The sequence below is a fragment of the Cryptomeria japonica genome, chromosome 2 (genome assembly GCF_030272615.1).
Source record: "Cryptomeria japonica chromosome 2, Sugi_1.0, whole genome shotgun sequence".
Lineage (NCBI taxonomy): Eukaryota > Viridiplantae > Streptophyta > Pinopsida > Cupressales > Cupressaceae > Cryptomeria > Cryptomeria japonica.
This window is the reverse complement of record NC_081406.1, coordinates 351,819,916-351,837,779: the sequence shown is the minus strand read 5'-3', so window position 1 is coordinate 351,837,779 and position 17,864 is coordinate 351,819,916. Positions and strand designations below refer to the sequence as shown.

The 17,864-nt window shown below is 38.0% G+C and overlaps 1 protein-coding gene across 5 annotated transcripts in view; it reads left to right on the top strand.

Annotated features, from left to right (window-relative positions):
* The first annotated feature begins 6,128 nt into the window (after positions 1-6,128).
* LOC131065246 (vacuolar cation/proton exchanger 3) overlaps positions 6,129-17,864 on the top strand; it is a 157,350-nt gene continuing 145,614 nt past the window's right edge. For 3 of the 5 annotated variants that reach the window (XM_057999714.2, XM_057999713.2, XM_057999710.2), the window contains exons 1-6: positions 6,129-6,482; positions 6,606-6,687; positions 14,071-14,164; positions 14,504-14,773; positions 15,050-15,117; positions 15,226-15,254. In XM_057999714.2, the coding sequence (XP_057855697.1) occupies positions 14,096-14,164; positions 14,504-14,773; positions 15,050-15,117; positions 15,226-15,254 (436 nt within the window). In that variant the 5' untranslated portion in view covers positions 6,129-6,482; positions 6,606-6,687; positions 14,071-14,095. Of the gene's footprint in view, positions 6,483-6,605; positions 6,708-14,070; positions 14,165-14,503; positions 14,774-15,049; positions 15,118-15,225; positions 15,255-17,864 lie in introns of all 5 variants that reach the window. The other 2 variants (XM_057999712.2, XM_057999711.2) reach the window with 2 other exon arrangements.

Here is a 17,864-nt window from a genome sequence, read left to right as displayed (position 1 = left end):
GTAGGTGCTAGGGAGGGAGGCCCTTTGACAATCCAGGATTCTGGATTCTGCAGACTTTATCTTGGAGTTGGACATTCGTGTGAAAGAAGTAAATGTTGCTCTTTTCATAGTTAATGTGTTGGCCAAACACCAAAGCATAGACATTGAGAAAAGATAACCAAGCCTTAGTTTCCTAAACAAAGGAGATACCAAAAAGAATAGTGTCATCAATGAACTATTGTAGAACATTGGGGGGCGTCGTAGAGGCAGGTTTGATGCCCAAAAGAGCACCCTTGCGAACCATAGAGTTCAAATGAGAGGCCAACACTTCAGCAAGGATGATGAAGAGGTAAGGGGATAGAGGATCCCCTTGTCACAACCCTCTGGAGGCCTTGAACTTCTCTAGGGGGCTCCCATTTAGTAGCACAACATAGGTGATAGTAGATATGTATTCTCCAATAAGTTTGATGAGTTTGTCTCCAAACCCCAAAGCTTTGAGAACTTTGAAAAGGAAGTTCCAGTTGACCCTGTCATAAGCCTTGGAGATGTCAAGCTTGAGTACCATCCCCAGCTGATGAAACTTATCCATGGAGTGAATAATCTCATGAGTAGAGATGACCACATCAAGAATATGTCTACCTGGAACAAAAACCTTCTGGGAGGGGCTAATCAAAGGATCCAAGAAAGGTTTGAGCCTATTGACAAGAACTTTGCTGAAAATTTTATAAATAGTGTTGCAGAGACTGATAGGGCGGAAGTCTTTGAGAGTAGATGCCTCCTGAGTTTTAGGGACAAGGGAAATGAAGGTGTGGTTGAGTTTGTTAAGGAGCCTTCCCGATCTGAAAAAATCTCTAGTAGCTTGAGCAACATTAGGGCCCACCACATCCCATAAATCTTGAAAAAAAGCTGGGGGAAACCATCAGGACCTGGGGCTTTGAAGGGGCCCATATCAAAAACAACAGACTTGACTTCCTCCTCTAAAACAGGGGCCAAAATAAGGTTGTTGTCTTCCACCGAGAGGGGTGGTGGGAGGTAGTTGAGAAGATCCTCCTCAGCAGGGGCCCCCAGGTCATCATCATCCCGAAATAAAGTGGCAAAATAGTTGGTAGTTAGTATGCTCAAACTATCAACATCGTTGACCACCTGATTGTTGTCGTCCATGAGGGAAGAGATGTGGTTTCTACGCCTGTGGATAATATCAGATTTGTGGAAGAAAGTTGTATTTTTATCACCCTCTTTGAGCCATTGAACCCTGGATTTATGTTTCCAGTACAAAGTTCCTCTTTGTGGGATTTTTCCTTCCATTTTCTTTGGAGGGAAGCCTCCTCCATATGGGTGGCTTCAAGGGAGTCACCTTGATCAATACACTTTTGGATAACAGTCAGTTTACTGTTGTGCTCCTTTTTTTGCTTGAAGATATCCCCAAAGGTGTATTTGTTCCAGCCCCAGACGTTTCTTTTGACCAAGTCAAGCTTCTGGGCAATCCTGAACATAGGAGTACCAGGTATGTTGGTGGTCAACCATCTTTTAATGCAATCATTGAAATCCGGATGAGAGTTCCACAAAATTTCATATCGAAAAGGATGATTCTTCCTTGCAACATTTGTGGCATTCCAAAGGAGTAGGGGTTTGTGGTCAGAGACCGTTCTGGGGAGGGCAGTAAGCTTCAAGGCCGGACCAATTCCCTAGTTGCCCGAGATGAGAAATCTGTCAAGTCTGACCTGAATAAGATCCTTTCCCTTCCTAAGATTGGACCAAGTGAATTTTTGCCCCAGTAAATCCACATCCATCAACCTGTTCCTACCAATGAAGTTGGCAAGATCAGTCATGTTGTCAGAGTACTCTGGAAGGCCTCCCAACTTCTCAGAGGGGATCAAAGGAGAGTTGAAATCACCCGCAATCAACCAGTGGGCATTGGTATTATTTTATATTACATCAGTTATGTCATTCCAGAGATTTAATCTACCAGATTTGACATTGGGGGCATAAACATTAACAAGAATGTAGGAGTCCATTAGGGAAGAGAGTTCAAAGACCAAAAGGTTGGTCGAGGAGGAGAGAAGACTGCCAGAAAAATGGGAGGGGTCCCACATGGTGACCAAGCCACCAAAGGCTCCAGTAGCATCACTCATAACAAACTTAGCACCAGGCCAAATTTTCCCAGCAATAAAGGAAAATGAGGACATAGACATCTTAACTTCTTGGAGAAGAAGAACCATAATTTTATTTTCAAAAATACACTTCTTAAGAGCATATTTCTTTTGGGGGTTGTTAAGGCCCCTCATGTTCCAGGAGAGGACCTTCATTTCTTACCTTTTATGGACGTCTCCAAGGTCCGCTGCTTGCCATTGGCAATATCCCTTACTGCTTCCTTTTGTCTTGATAGTCTCTGCGATGGCCGACCCGCTATGAGATCCGTCCCCACATCAAGATTTGCATTCATGGTCTTGCATCTTTGAGTAATTCAATACTCATCAGTAGGAGTCATGCAACCACTGGATGACGCACCAGGAGCACCAGGTGAGAGGATACCCTGGTTTAGGGTGGGAGACACTAACGGGGAGAGAGATGTCTCCAAGGCAAGAGAGGGGTCCATCGCAATCTCATTATCTTCCAGTTGATCAACTAGAGAAATTGAGCTGACCGTCGGGGAGATGCAGTGTTCCTTTTGGGCCGAATTAGAGGATTCCTCCACAATCTTTGTAGGAGATTTGAGAAGGTTGTTGATACTCTCAGCAAAGGGGTATTCTTCCATAACCGGGTCCTCGACTACTAAGGGAGGCAGGTCTGGGCCAGGAGTAGGAGTCACAATAGGCCCCACAACCAGTTCTTGATGAATAATAGGAGCATTTGGCACAAAATCTTCCACCAGGGCCGAACCCTTAAGCTTGAGGGACAGGGGGGCCAGAGTCTTACATTGGGAAATAACATGCCCAGATTTGCGACATTTTTGGTAGAAGAGGGTGGCATTTTCATAAAACAAGGCTTGAGTCCAGCTACCAAGCCTGGATTTGAGGGTTATGAAGTTGGGGAGATTCATGCTCTCTTTAGCTTGAACACTGAAACGAGCATAGACTAGGCGCGATTTGGTTCTGGTGATATCATCAACACCTACAAAATGACCAAAGGAGTTCCCAATCCATTTAAAGATGGACTCATCCCAGTATTCAAGGGGAAGCCCCAGGAGCCGAACCCATACTGGAGCAGTTTTTTGCAAGTCAGCTGCAGCATCAAAGCCAACCTTCCAACGCCAGAGGGAAAGGTTGTTTCGACCATAGGACCAACATCCAGAGAGGACAAGGGCGACATCCTCCTCCACAATGAATTTGAAGAGGAAGAGGGCGCTATGCATGACACTAACATAAACACTCCCTTTCAGTTTCCATTTGTCCTTGACCCATTTTCTGACCATCTCCACTGTGGGGCGCAGGGAGAAGAACTCTCCCACCAGAGTATTGGCCATGTTCTGTAAAATGCGGTCCAAAACGACGTCAGGAATCTCTAAAGGCGTTCCCTCCTCAGTTTGCGAGTAGACGGGGACGATGTTGGGGTCCATAGTCTCACTATTTCCAACCAACACACTTTTCCAACCTTTGAGATTTGTGTTAACAGTGGGAGGCTCCGTGGTTAGAACAACTGACACGTTGCGAATAGGATCAGAATCATAAACCACAGGCGTGGCTAGGGAGCTCTTCGAAGAAGAACCATCAATTTGAGGCACTGCTAGATTAGAAGGAGGAACCGCCATGGGACTAGGGGAGGATGTGACAGACAGTGTCAACATCTCAGGGTCCAAAACGGGGTCCGTGGGTGGTGGGGGGAGATCCCCACCAGCAGACACCACCATGAACGGTGGAGGTTTGAAATTTGAACTTGTAGAGCGGGAGAGCAAGGAGCAATGTACTATCAATAATTGTTAAGACATACCGATAAAACAAATAAAATTGTCAAGATGTTGTAGTTATAAAAAATTATACATTAATTATCACATTATTGAAAAGTTATTATTTCCTTGCTAATGCATTTACTAGGTTTTATTACATGATAATAAATGAATCAATGAGATGTTAGAATTAAAATTGTTTGACCAAATTTTTTATAATATATATTTTTTCTCAAAATTGTTTTAAATATCAAAAATAATTTATCTACCATTCTATTAGATGAAAGTTGTGAACATTCTTATTAGTGTGATGTAAGCTATTCAATCTTTTGAATTTTTTTAGTTTTTCATTTTGACTATAAAAAAATTAAGTGCATGCTTATTTTCATGTCAACTTTTTTATTTTATTTATTGTCTTATTTGATAAATGGTATTATTTCTATTCAAAAGGTTGTTGTCCAACAAGTACACTTTATTTATTCTATCAAATTTGAGTCAATTTTAATTTATTGAAAAGTTGAAATAGAAAAAATAAGAGATTGTGATTAAAGTAATTAACAATGACATAATTAAAATTTATATCTATTTGTTTAAAATATATTTAAAATAAAAAATAAAAGAAACATCATTTAATAAAAATTAACAAATACTTATATATTTTTAATCTATTTTTAATCCTTGATGAGGAGTAATACTAATGCATCTAATGCATTTGATTTCTTTTATCAATTTAGTCAACAAGCTTATAGAATATAAAAAATGAGTGATAATCATATAGTCTACATTTAATTTTCTATTTTAAATAATTGTAAAAGTGTCATTTATCTTTCCTTCTATTGATTCATGTTGGGAATAGTCAGTATAATTTTTTGTTGTTGTAAAGCACGCCTCTAATCCAATGCATTTAATTCATTTAATCAATTTTCACCTATTTTAAATGATTCTAATGACATGAGCACTACTATATACATCATAATAACACATTCCCATGTGAAAAGGTATGTTAATATGAAAATAAATTCTTGTCTTGAAATTAACAATAAGTTTATTTTCTCTTCTTAAATGATATTTCTAACATCACTCAATTTATTAGACGCAACAAAATTCATTACATTCAACACAACATGGTAGGAATTTGATACAATGCATCTCTTGTTTGTATAGATTTTAAAATGCCTTTGGAAAACATATTTGCTGGTGCTAGGGGCCTTCAACCACTTGACACCTCTGAAAAGGACTCCATAGGGGTGAAGCAAAATGTGGCTACACACGCACTTGACACCTCAACTCATTAGCATAGGTGTAGGCAACAAAGTGTTTGTCAACCTAACAAACATCACAACCTTTCTTGTCCTCGCTCAAACAACCTTTACCTCATGTATGGCTTGGCCAGTGTTGAGATCTTGATTTCTCTACCCTCCATACATTATAGTGTTTGTATCCTCCATTGATGGGTTCCTTAAAAGTGGAGCTCGTGGGCATCATATGTGACCTTGTTATTCTTTATCAATAACATAGGATGGTACGTCATGGTGAAAGAGGCTATGCAAATGTATACTTGAACATAAGAAAATGAGGTCCAAGATATTCAAAATTGAGCTTAGGCATCTTTAAAAATTAGATGATCAATATCTAATAGCGGAAATGAATTGACGACTGTTGTCTTTACCGAGTGTCAAACCTCGCGTAGCCATTAAGAAAGTGAGCATAAATACATTTCTAGCATAATTCATATATGATAGATATATTTGATTATATTTCTTGAGAGATGTGGAAGATGCCAATCTAATATTTGATACAATTTATTTTATAATAGACTAAAACTTATTTCACAATACAAGACGATTCTCCAAATAAAGACTCGCACAAATATAATCTATAATTATTAAAAAGAAAATCATATAAATTTTAAAATAATATAACCTAATAAATACTCAATTAAACTTTAAACTAACAAATATATCAAAATACTAAAATTAGATATGAATAGATAAAAGAATTTTAATGATATCGAAAAACAAATCCAACATTAACACATTTTCATTTTCTCTTTTATACTTTCTCTTAAAATGATATATCATTTGCAAATGATGTGATAAGCTACAAAGGATCCACATCCAACATTGCATAAAGGAGGGCATCCAACATTAGCACATTTTAATTTTCCTTTAGACTCTTTTATGATAATATCATTTGTAAATGATGTGATAAGCTACCGAGGGCCCACATCGAGCGTTTGCATAAAGCAGGGCCTTTCGTGTAAAGCTTACTACACCAGCAGTAAAATATACGAAAAAAATTATCCAGAACGAGGGACATTCCACGAAGCTTCTTCGTATTCTTTGTTTTGAATACCTTCAAAGATAACAGGAGCGTGCGGTGTGACATTAATAACACCAATAAAAGGGACAAGAACAGCAGGATGAAAAACTTTCCAGACCCCGTTCAAGTACAAGTACGAACACGAACACAAACACAAACACAAACATCCCGTCAAATCTTTCAATTCCGAAACGGATCTATGCTCCGATCGATGTTCACAATTTCTCCCTAAATAGGCACTCCATCGCATTTAGATTGGTTTCAGCTACTCCCCGCGCCGATGCTTCAACACTGTCAGGTACTAGTACAGTTGTTCAAAACTTCCATACATTATTGTTAAAGTTTCTGGCTTTAATGAAATTATTTTGTGCGTTCTGCTCTGCCGTCTTCTTTCGGCCTTTGTGGACTGTCGTTTCCCCAGATCTCCAATATCGGGTTTTATCTTGTGCATCTTTGAGTCGAACACTTTTGATGGCGAAGCGCGAGATTGATGGCCGGCTTTGGTAAGAGTAAACGCGAAAAGGTAGCAAGGCTTTTAATGTTTTATACTTGGAAAACACTTGTTTGGAGTTATTCTCACTTGGTAGAACGCAAGAAAAAGATTATTCAGTAGATAGTCGTACAATGAATTAGGATTTTCAATTCAAACCTAGAGTGGCTTTAAGGGCGGAAGGGCAGAATTTCAGCTTCCTGACTTTGGGGTTTGATTCCACAAATTTTTAACAGCCTTAACATTATTAATATATTATATATCAATATTTCATTAGCAAGAAACGGGTGGGATATATTTATATTTTATTGGTAGTAGAAACTCTGGCGAAAACGTTTTAAATTAAAGATAACAAATTTGGACGGTCCAATGTTAACTTTGTAAATGAGCCCTTTATATGCTTATTCTAATTTCTCAATTTTTATTCCACATGATCTTAACATAATTGGACACTGGTGATTTAGTATATATTTTAGGGCACTGATTTTATCTGCAAAATAATTTAACACTGTTCAGATTAGAAAAGATAACATGATCTGAATTCTTGCATCTCGACATAAAATTAAGTTGAACGTAACTCTCCATTTTTAGTGGCCACTGCAACTTTGGGGAGAAAAATATACTTCCAACGCCAGCAATATCATAATAAAAAATCTAACGCAGTTGTGCTGGTTCTAGCTCTTCCTGAAAGTCAAATATATTCTTGTGAAACTGTGATAGCACCTTTCGGACGAGCTTATTGAACTTATTATTAACAGTTGCTGTTAAATTTAGTACTTTCAGATTGTATAAACTCAGAAAAATCAGAATTAGATTAACCTAAGTTAATTAATAGTTTTCCAGACTTAAGCATGAAATGAAATGCACAAGGACAAAACACAGTTACCCTGGGAAAACCTCCTAGGAGGAAAAACCCAGCCAAAGGATCCTCAGATCTGATTATGATTATAAACTGAATATTACACAGTTATCTGGAGCATAGAGATTGCAGTCACAAATAAGAGATAGAAGACTTCACAATTAGGTTGCTGATGAGGTTATGATTTGCAGTCCTTCTCATTGGAATTTCTGAGTGTAACAAGGGTAACAACACCTTGAGTAGATTACAGTCCTTCAATGAAGTCCTTCAAGGGTTCGCTCACTTCAATTGGAAATCTGCTGCTAAATAGGTTCGCTATCTTCTATTACAGATCTGCTGCCATCTGGTGAAGTTCGCTGCCTCCTATTTCAAGATCTGCTACCTTCTATTGGAGTTCGCTGTTACCAGTTTTCTCTTCTATTAATTTCGCCTTCACCAAATATGTTTTGCATGTGCATAAAACTGAATGTGGATATTGAGAAGTATACGCCATCTTTATATGAGTCATATTCCTTTTTATTTATGTCGGCCTTCTTTGCATTTAGATCTTTTATTTATTTTAATTTCTTTTTAGGTGAAGTGAGATAGGGTCGGCCCCATCAAGGAGGCGAGTGGGTTTGAGTGAAGCGTGGAACCTTTTTGGGTGCACCGAAAGGTATTGGGCCAGGCCCTATATTAAGGAGGCGGATTCCAATGTTGCCCAAGGCAATTGGAATCCGCCAGCCCTAATTACAACCAACACTCCCTCTTAATTAGGGAATAGAATCATAATCATAATCTTCCAGCTTGCACACAAGCATAGACTGGATCCACCTTGTATTGCTCACAGAGGGTGGAGAGGATCCTTTTTTACCATCTTACATTGCCCGTAGAGGATGGTCAAAGGTTACAATACCATCTTACATTGCCCGCAGAGGATGGTCAAAGGTTACAATACCATCTTACATTGCCCGCAGAGGATGGTTTAACAATTACACTTCTCTCTGAGAAGTTTACAATACCACCTTACATTGCCCGCAGAGGGTGGTTAACAATACCATCTTACATTGCCCGTAGAGGATGGTTAAGAATTATACTTCTCCCTGAGAAGTTTACAATACCACCTTACATTGCCCGCAGAGGGTGGTTAACATTTACAATACCATCTTACATTGCCTGCAGAGGATGGTTAAGAATCATACTTCTCCCTGAGAAGTTTTACAATACCACCTTACATTGCCCGCAGAGGGTGGTTTTATACAATACAAAGTATCACTGAAATTGAGACTCCCTCTCAATTGGAGTTTCATTTTCCACAATACCAAGTCTATCCCTGAAGTACACAAACTTCACTTTGGATAGAGGCTTGGTGAGGATATCTGCAACCTGCTCATCAGTGCTGACATACTTCAGCTGAATGGCACCTCTTTGCACCATGTCCCGAATAAAATGATAATGGGTTTCCACATGTTTTGACCTGTCATGAAACACTGGATTGATAGACATTTTAATACAACTCTGATTATCACAGTGAATAACTGTAGGATCCCATGGCTGACCAAATAGCCCAGCAAGAAGCTTACGAAGCCACACTGCTTCTCTGGATGCAACACTTGCTGCAATATACTCAGCTTCAGTAGTACTCAATGCCACTGAGGATTGTTTTCTGCAAGCCCAAGAGATCACTGCAGACCCCAAGCTAAAACAAATACCAGAGGTGCTTTTCCTGTCTTTGACGCTTCCAGCCCAGTTTGCATCAGAATAACCTTCCAAGGTTATTGGAGTGTTAAGTGGATACTTCAGCCCAAAACCAACTGTGCCCTGCAAGTATCTTAGGATATTCTTGGCTGCAACAAGGTGAACATGCTTGGGCAAGCTCATGAACTGGCTGAGAGCATTTACAGCAAAACATATGTTTGGTCTAGTGTTAACTAGACACATCAGTGATCCAATCAACTGTCGGTACTCGGATGGATCTGCAAATTCAGAGTTAGCTGCAGAAACACTTAACTTCTTTAAGTTAGATTCCATAGGAGTAGACATTGGTTTACAATCCATCATTCTAAATCTTTTCAAAATGTCAATAGTATACTTCCCTTGACTTAGAAAGATTTTGTTAGATCTTTGCCATACTTCTAGACCTAGGAAATAATGCATTAGACCTAAATCTTTCATTTCAAATTCTGAAGCTAGTTCTTTCTTGCATCTAATAATAAGTTCATCTTTACCAGTAAGAAATAAGTCATCCACATAAAGAACTAGAATTAGCATTTCATCATTGGCTACTTTAAAGTAAATATTAGGGTCAGCATCATTTTTACAAAAACCTAGACTTAGCAAATATTTATCAATTCTTTCATACCAAGCACGAGGAGCTTGTTTAAGACCATACAAAGCTTTCTTTAACCTGCACACATGGGTTAATTTATCCCGAATCTCATATCCCTCAGGTTGCTCAATATAGACTTCTTCCTCAATGACACCATTGAGAAAAGCAGTCTTAACATCCATCTGATGTAGTTTCCAACCCTTAGAGGCAGCAATAGCAATTATTGTTCTAATGGAAGTATATCTAGCAACAGGAGCAAAAGTTTTTTCATAGTCTATGCCTTCCTTTTGGGAAAAGCCACGCGCTACAAATCTAGCCTTATATTTTTCAATACTACCATTAGCATTATGTTTAATTTTAAATAACCATTTAGATGAAACAACAGATTTACCTTTGGGTCTGGGCACAAGGTCCCACACATCATTCTTGATGATTGACTGATATTCTTCATCCATAGCAAGCTTCCAGGCATGATGACTTAAGGCTTCTTCAACATTGCAAGGTTCAGTTTCAATGAGATTACACATTAAAGAAACGTAGTTGGAAAATACCTGAGGTCTCTTAGTTTCACGGAAGGTGCCACTTGGAGTAGCAAATCTCTCAGCTTCTTGAATGGTGTTTCTTACCCAGAGTGGCCTCTTTTTGGTAACAACAATGTCACTAGGAATATCAGTGGGATTCATGGGTTCTGGAGGATCATCATGATCATCTTGAGGTGGAGGTTCAACTTGCTCCCTCTGAATCTCAGGGTTAGTATCAACGTCTATATTTTGATTATCTTTAGATTCATCAATAACACAAGAACCTTTCGATTTCTTAAAAGCAAGTTCTTCTTCAAATTTAACATCCCTACTTACCTCAACATACCTTTGACCTGGGATGTAAATCCTGAATGCCTTGGAGGATTCACTGTATCCGACTAGCATGCCTTTCTTTCCGGAGGGTTCCAACTTTGATCGTTTTTCCTTGGGCACATGAACATAGACGGGACTTCCAAAGATTCTGAGGTGACTAATGTCTGGTTTGGATCCTGTGAAGGCTTCTTCCAAGGTCATGTTCTTTAGAGCACGATGAGGACATCTGTTCTAGATGTATACTGCTGTTCGAGAAGCCTCAGCCTATAGGAAGGTCTGCAAGTCCTGATTGTGGATCATAGCCTTTGCAGCCTCCACAATGGTCCTATTCTTTCTTTCAGCAACACCATTTTGTTGAGGATTGTATGGAACACAAAACTCCCTCTTAATTCCTGACTCAACACAAAAATCATGAAAGCTACCGGAGGTGTATTCACCTCCATTGTCAGATCTTAAACATTTGATTCTTTTACCAGAGAAGTTTTCAGTTAATGCTTTAAACTCCTTAAATTTACTTAAGACTTCATCAGATTCTTTAGATTTCAAGAAGTAGATCCAAGTTTTCCTAGAAAAATCATCTATGAAGATTACATAATAAAGGAATCCACTAGGAGATGCTATAGACATAGGACCACATAAATCAGAGTGAACAAGTTCTAGTTTGTCTTTAGCTCTATTTTCACTTTTATGAAATGGACTTTTAACATTCTTACCAATAGCACAACCTTTACAAGTGTTATCATGAATTTGACTGAGTTTAGGCATACCTTTAACTAACCTTTCAAGAGATGGAAGGGCTTGATAATGTAGATGTCCAAGTCTTCTATGCCATAACTCACAGGATTCCGGAGCCTCATTAATGAGGGCTTGAATAGGGTTAGTGGAGAGCTTATAAAGACTATCATATCTATGTCCAATTATACGAGCAGATTTAAAACTATCTTTCTTAGACCAAGCAAGGACTTTTCCTTCAGAAAATGCAATTTGATAACCTTTATCTTCTAGAGCAGAAATGGAAATTAGGTTTCTTTTAATTCCAGGAACAAACAATATATCGTTGAGATGTAAGGAAATACCGGAATCTAATTTTAGAGAAGTAGAGCCAGAACCTCTTACCGAATAACGAGCGTCATCACCAATTACCATGTGAAGGCTGGTATCCTTTTCTACTAGGCCTGAAAGATGATCACAGTAACCTGTGATGTGTCTGGAGGCACCACTGTCAATCAACCATGTATTGCTATCTGAGGGAACATTGCTAGATAGAGCGGAGATAAATAAGAATTCATCATTTTGTTTTGAGACTTCATTTAGGTTTGCTTCACTTTGGTTAGGGTTAAACTGACATTCCTTAGCATAGTGACCGAATTTGTCACATCTAAAGCATCACACACGCGAAGTATCTCTTGGTTTCTTCCAAGGGTGTTGGGAAAAAGGTCTGGATTCCCTATTTCTTTTAGGATAAGGTTGCTTCCAATTTCCCCTTTTCTTGCATTGAGCTGCAAGCATGTGATGGTCATCTACATGGGGCCTCTTGGATTGACTCCTTGTGATGAGACGAGACTCTTCTTGGATGCAATCATTCTTAAGGCGATCAAGTGAAGGTAACTCAGACCGACCACTTATGGTTTGGATAAATGACTCCCATGAGAGAGGTAGACCATTAAGGGCAATCATGACAAGGTCTTTGTCTTCCATGTTATGGCCAATTAAACCTAGCTGATTCTTTAGTTCTGAAATTTTCATGAAGTAGGAAATAATAGAATCTTCTTTGGCCATCTTTATATTAAGTAGTTGTTGTCTTAATGTAATTGCCCTACTAAGATTATTAACTTCATATGTACCTTGTAGATGGCTAAACATTTCCCTCGCAGTGGTGAATGAGGCAATAGAGGTGACGAGGTGGTCTTTGACTGAATCAATGAGAATCTTCCTGGCCTTGATAGCATCCTTTTTGAATTGTTTCAACTCAGCTGCATCCGAAGGCTCAATTAGCTCTTTCGCTTCTATGAATTGGAGAAGATCTTCTTCCTCAAGAGCCAACTTGATTCGAACTTTCCATGCAGTAAAATTTAGATTCCCATCAAGCCTATCTTCAACTTTCAGCCCCATTGACCTGATCTGCAAAAGCTACAGCAATCTGAAAATGAAAGTGTACTGAATTTTAAATCTGAAGATTGATCTAACCAATTAGCTCTGATACCATGTTAAATTTAGTACTTTCAGATTGTATAAACTCAAAAAAATCAGAATTAGATTAACCTAGGTTAATTAACTTATAGTTTTCCAGACTTAAGCATGAAATGAAATGCACAAGGACAAAACACAGTTACCTTGGGAAAACCTCATAGGAGGAAAAACCCAGCCAAAGGATCCTCAGATCTGGTTATGATTATAAACTGAATATTACACAGTTATCTGGAGCATAGAGATTGCAGTCACAAATAAGAGATAGAAAACTTCACAATTAGGTTGCTGATGAGGTTATGATTTGCAGTCCTTCTCGTTGGAATTTCTGAGTGTAACAAGGGTAACAACACCTTGAGTAGATTACAGTCCTTCAATGAAGTCCTTCAAGGGTTCGCTCACTTCAATTGGAAATCTGCTGCTAAATAGGTTCGCTATCTTCTATTACAGATCTGCTGCCATCTGGTGAAGTTCACTGCCTCCTATTTCAAGATCTGCTACCTTCTATTGGAGTTCGCTGTTACCAGTTTTCCCTTCTATTAATTTCGCCTTCACCAAATATGGTTTGCATGTGCATAAAACTGAATGTGGATATTGAGAAGTATACGCCATCTTTATATGAGTCATATTCCTTTTTATTTATGTCGGCCTTCTTTGCATTTAGATCTTTTATTTATTTTAATTTCTTTTTAGGTGAAGTGAGATAGGGTCGGCCCTATCAAGGAGGCGAGTGGGTTTGAGTGAAGCGTGGAACCTTTTTGGGTGCACCGAAAGGTATTGGGCCAGGCCCTATATTAAGGAGGCGGATTCCAATGTTGCCCAAGGCAATTGGAATCCGCCAGCCCTAATTACAACCAACAGTTGCAAGCATTGTATACTGTATAAGCGGCATGCAAAAAAATTATATATGAAATAAATCATGGGAGAGATTCAAAACACAAAATGTTATAATGTACCTTAGGCACATGGAATAGGCCATTAAGTTTTAACTAACTACTTCTGTGATTTGGGACATTTGGTTTTATAGCATCTCTTTATTACCATAGGATAATTGTTGCTGAATATAGCGTAACATAGTGGTAAGTGGTATTTTGCTCGTTGTACAATATTAATTATAGGCTACATCATTATTTACACGCAGTTTGTCTGAGCTGGTAAGTTTTTGACAACTGTTATGGATTCTGGCAGAAAATGTGCCAATAATTGGAATGGGATGCTTGATACAATTTCCAAAGAAATGGATGTCGCCAATTCAACACAGAGAAATTCAGCTCAGATTGAAGTAAGTCTTAGAATTTAGAATTTCGTTAAATTTAACAAGGTGCAAAGAGTTAGAAAGTTTGTTCTAGGAACTTTTGAATTTGTTTTACTCAATGGATTTTCTTTTGTGGTGTTAAATGTTACAGGTGCTTAATTTGATATTTGATTTTGGTCAATAATTCTTGAATTATTTTTTGGCCATTCCTTCTTGCCTCTTGAATTAATTAAATTTGTTAGTATGGCATTTGTAATAGCGTCCAGTTTCAAGTTTTGTTTTTGTGTAAGTGTTTCCTTGTTGGCAGAAATTTTTCTGTTTGATGTTATCAATCATGCAGCTTTTTTTTGGTGTTGGCTTATGCAGATGAGAATGGGATTGCCACATTATGATAGCGAAAATGAACATGAGGACGAAATCCCTATCAACTGTTCAAATGCTGATATCAAAGATTATGAATCTAAATCAGCTGTTAATAGAGAATTAGGAGATGTAATGGAGACATGGACAATTGAAAGATTTAAAAGTCGAATATGGAGGAGCATATGTATCGTGATAATGCAAAACAAACTTAATTTGCTGCTTCCTTTTGGTCCTGCTGCTGCTATATTGGCTCATTCCTGGGAAGAGAAACGTGTTAGTGAGAACTAGTATTAGTCTTTTGATCTTTTGCTTGTTAATGGGTAAAACCGAAAACATAAAAAGAATTGCTGTGGGTTTTATTCTGCATATTCTTGAAAAATTATGAATTGAATGAGGAACAATAGTTTACAGCAGAAAAACAACTATTGCATATTCTCTCTTATTAAAAAAGCATCATTTTTCACTGGTCCATTTATTTTAAAACACATGCAAATCCAAGCCTTTTACTCTGTTGCCTGGACTCTAATCCGAGGATAATGTATGCTGCAGGGATGGATTTTCTTTTTCAGTTTGTTAGGCATAACGCCTTTGGCTGAACGATTAGGTTTTGCAACAGAGTAAGAGACATTGATGGATACCCTTGAGAAGTGCTTTCATACTTTTATATGTTGCTTACATTTATGATGGCAATTGCTGATATGCTTTCCTTTGGTTCTCATGTGCAGGCAGCTTGCATTCTTTACTGGTCCCACAGGTAAAAGTATTTTTTATTTAATTGCTCAAGCTGCATATAATTGTTTTCTACGTATTCTTTTTTCCAGTCACATTCCCATACAATTTAATCAGTAGGGAATGAATATGTGCTACAAGCCTTTGCTAGGAACAGCTAATCCTGTTCAGCCACTTACTGACTCAGTCTATTTGATAAAATATTTTCTTCATCTTCACTACAAAATGGCAAAGAGAAAATATATTAAACTGTGTTTGGTTTCAAGGTAGCTTAGTTCACATTCTTAACCTCATTGATGTAATTGTTTTTGTCTAAATCCTTGCTAATTTCTTTTTCGTTACATTTATTTCATGGCCTGCTTATGTCATGCCTATTCTTTGAGCCAAAGTTAATCAAATTCCATTGTTGGTTGTTTCCGTTTAACATAATTAATAGTAGAGTAGCAAATATTGCCAAAAGCATAGATGCAAGATCCAGCAAATAATTGGCGAGTTTTTAAAAACTTGTGAGTTTTTTTTTGCTTGACAAGTTTTTCAGGCAAAAACTTGCTAGAAAAACTTGGTGAGACTATAGCAAAAACTCGTCTCCTTTAATAAAAAAGGCCCAAATGCATCAAAAAATAATCTTTGGCGTATTTTTTTCTTCGTTTTTCTCACATCTAATACCTTTGCAGCCTGCCATCGCTGCCCCTCAAACTCATTAGGTTTGCCACTCTCAAACCCCCACTAGTTATTAGAATCTCTTGTCATATAAGAAATTTGATTACAATGAGGGGCTCTGGAAGTGGAGACTAGAATCGAGAACTTAGACAACTAATTTTATCACTATCATAATATCATTGATCAATGATGAAATATCATACAATCAGTATCAAAGATTCAAATGTGATTATTAGAAATTTAAAACCTCTCCAAAAATTTTCACCAGACTAGGGAAGAGGAAGATGTAAAATTTTGTAATATGCAATTCATGGATTATGATGAATCATGATGATGTTCAACGGCAATCATCATAAGCTCATTATAATTGTCAGCTAACTATTATATTAGGATTCCACATGAGGATGTAGTTTTGTACCCAATTTGCATTCAAATCAACCAAATTTAATAGAAAACACTTTTGTACTCGTTTATGGACTCATTGGATACATCTTGTCATTGAATTTTGCAAAAAAGTGTGTTTCTAATGAAATTTAAGCAATTTTTTAATTTGTATATATATATATACTACCATCTAGTGAAAGGAAATCATGACGTCATATGGAAGTCACAAATGAGTAATATGAAATCATTCCTTTCACCCTAATCCACAAGCAATGAAAACCAATGGTCTTCAAAATACGACCATTTTCAAAAGCAACTAAAAGTCATAACACAAATTAAACAAGATAATGGCCCTCCAGAGCCAATAATTTTTAGCACCCCATTAGGGAAGAAATGCCTAGTTTATGCTGAGTTGTGTTTTTTGGGCTTGGCAGGATTTTCAGCAATGGCCAAAAGTATTTTGGAAATTGTAAGGGGAAATAGTTTTTCACCCAAAAAGTCATGAATTTTGCAAAAAATTGTTGTAGAAGATTTGTTCTAAAAAAATCTTCAATAATGACAGGATGGCATTGTTGTGGCATTGTGTGAAGGCTGTACAAGGCTAGGATTGAGATGCCCTAGCTGCATTTTTTTTTTCTTTGCTTCTAGCTTGCGTTTGGGCGTGGGATAGGGTCCATCTTGGTGCATGGTTTTCCTTTGTGCTGAAGGGTGTGTTTGGTGAGGGTTTTTCCTAGAAATTTTGGGAGATTGGTGGGTGGTTTGGTGTCTTTGTGGGTGGCCTGTTATGGGCTTCCTTTGTTGTTTAGGGAGCTTTTTATTTGTGCATACTTTTGCTGGCAGTTTTTTGATCGGGGTTTGTGCATGGGGTTTGTTGTGTTTTGCTTCTTCCTCCATGGGGCTCTGCATGGCCTTGCTTGGAGGTTCTTCTTTGAAGCATAATCTTCCTTTTAAAGATGCAATGATAGGGGGAATCTCTTCTCCAATTATGCACGAAAATTCTGTCATTGGCTCGAACAACATTGTAATATGAGAAATTTCTTCACATAATGGAGGTTTTCGATCATCAAAAGTGAATGGATGCTTGCAAGGAGTGAACACAAGCCCGTGCTTGTGATTCAATCATAGTCCATGGAGGAGTATGTCAATTACTTGATCAATCATGCCTTGATTTGCAAGCTCATGGGGATACGAGTTTCACTACCTTTCCTGGAGTCATGGGTCCACATGGAATCTAGAGGGCGAAATGGAGGTGCTGCCAATAGTTATTTTTTGGTGGTTGTTTCATGCATATTAGACAAAAATAAGGCTTTTGAAGGGGGTCCATATTTTTATAATCAAGTTGGGCTTTTCATTAAGCCATGGCACATTGGGTTTAACCCTTCATAGGAACATTCATCAAGGGTTCTTGTTTGGGTACGACTTTCGTGGTTCTTGTTTGAATTTTGGAGAAATGATATTTTTCACATGGTTGTACTACTACTTGGCAAAGCTAATGGGCATGTTGCAACAAACTATGGACAAAAAGGTAATTACTTATGCCTGTGTTTGTATTGGAATTGATTTAAGCCTTTGCTGGACTCTATTGAAATTC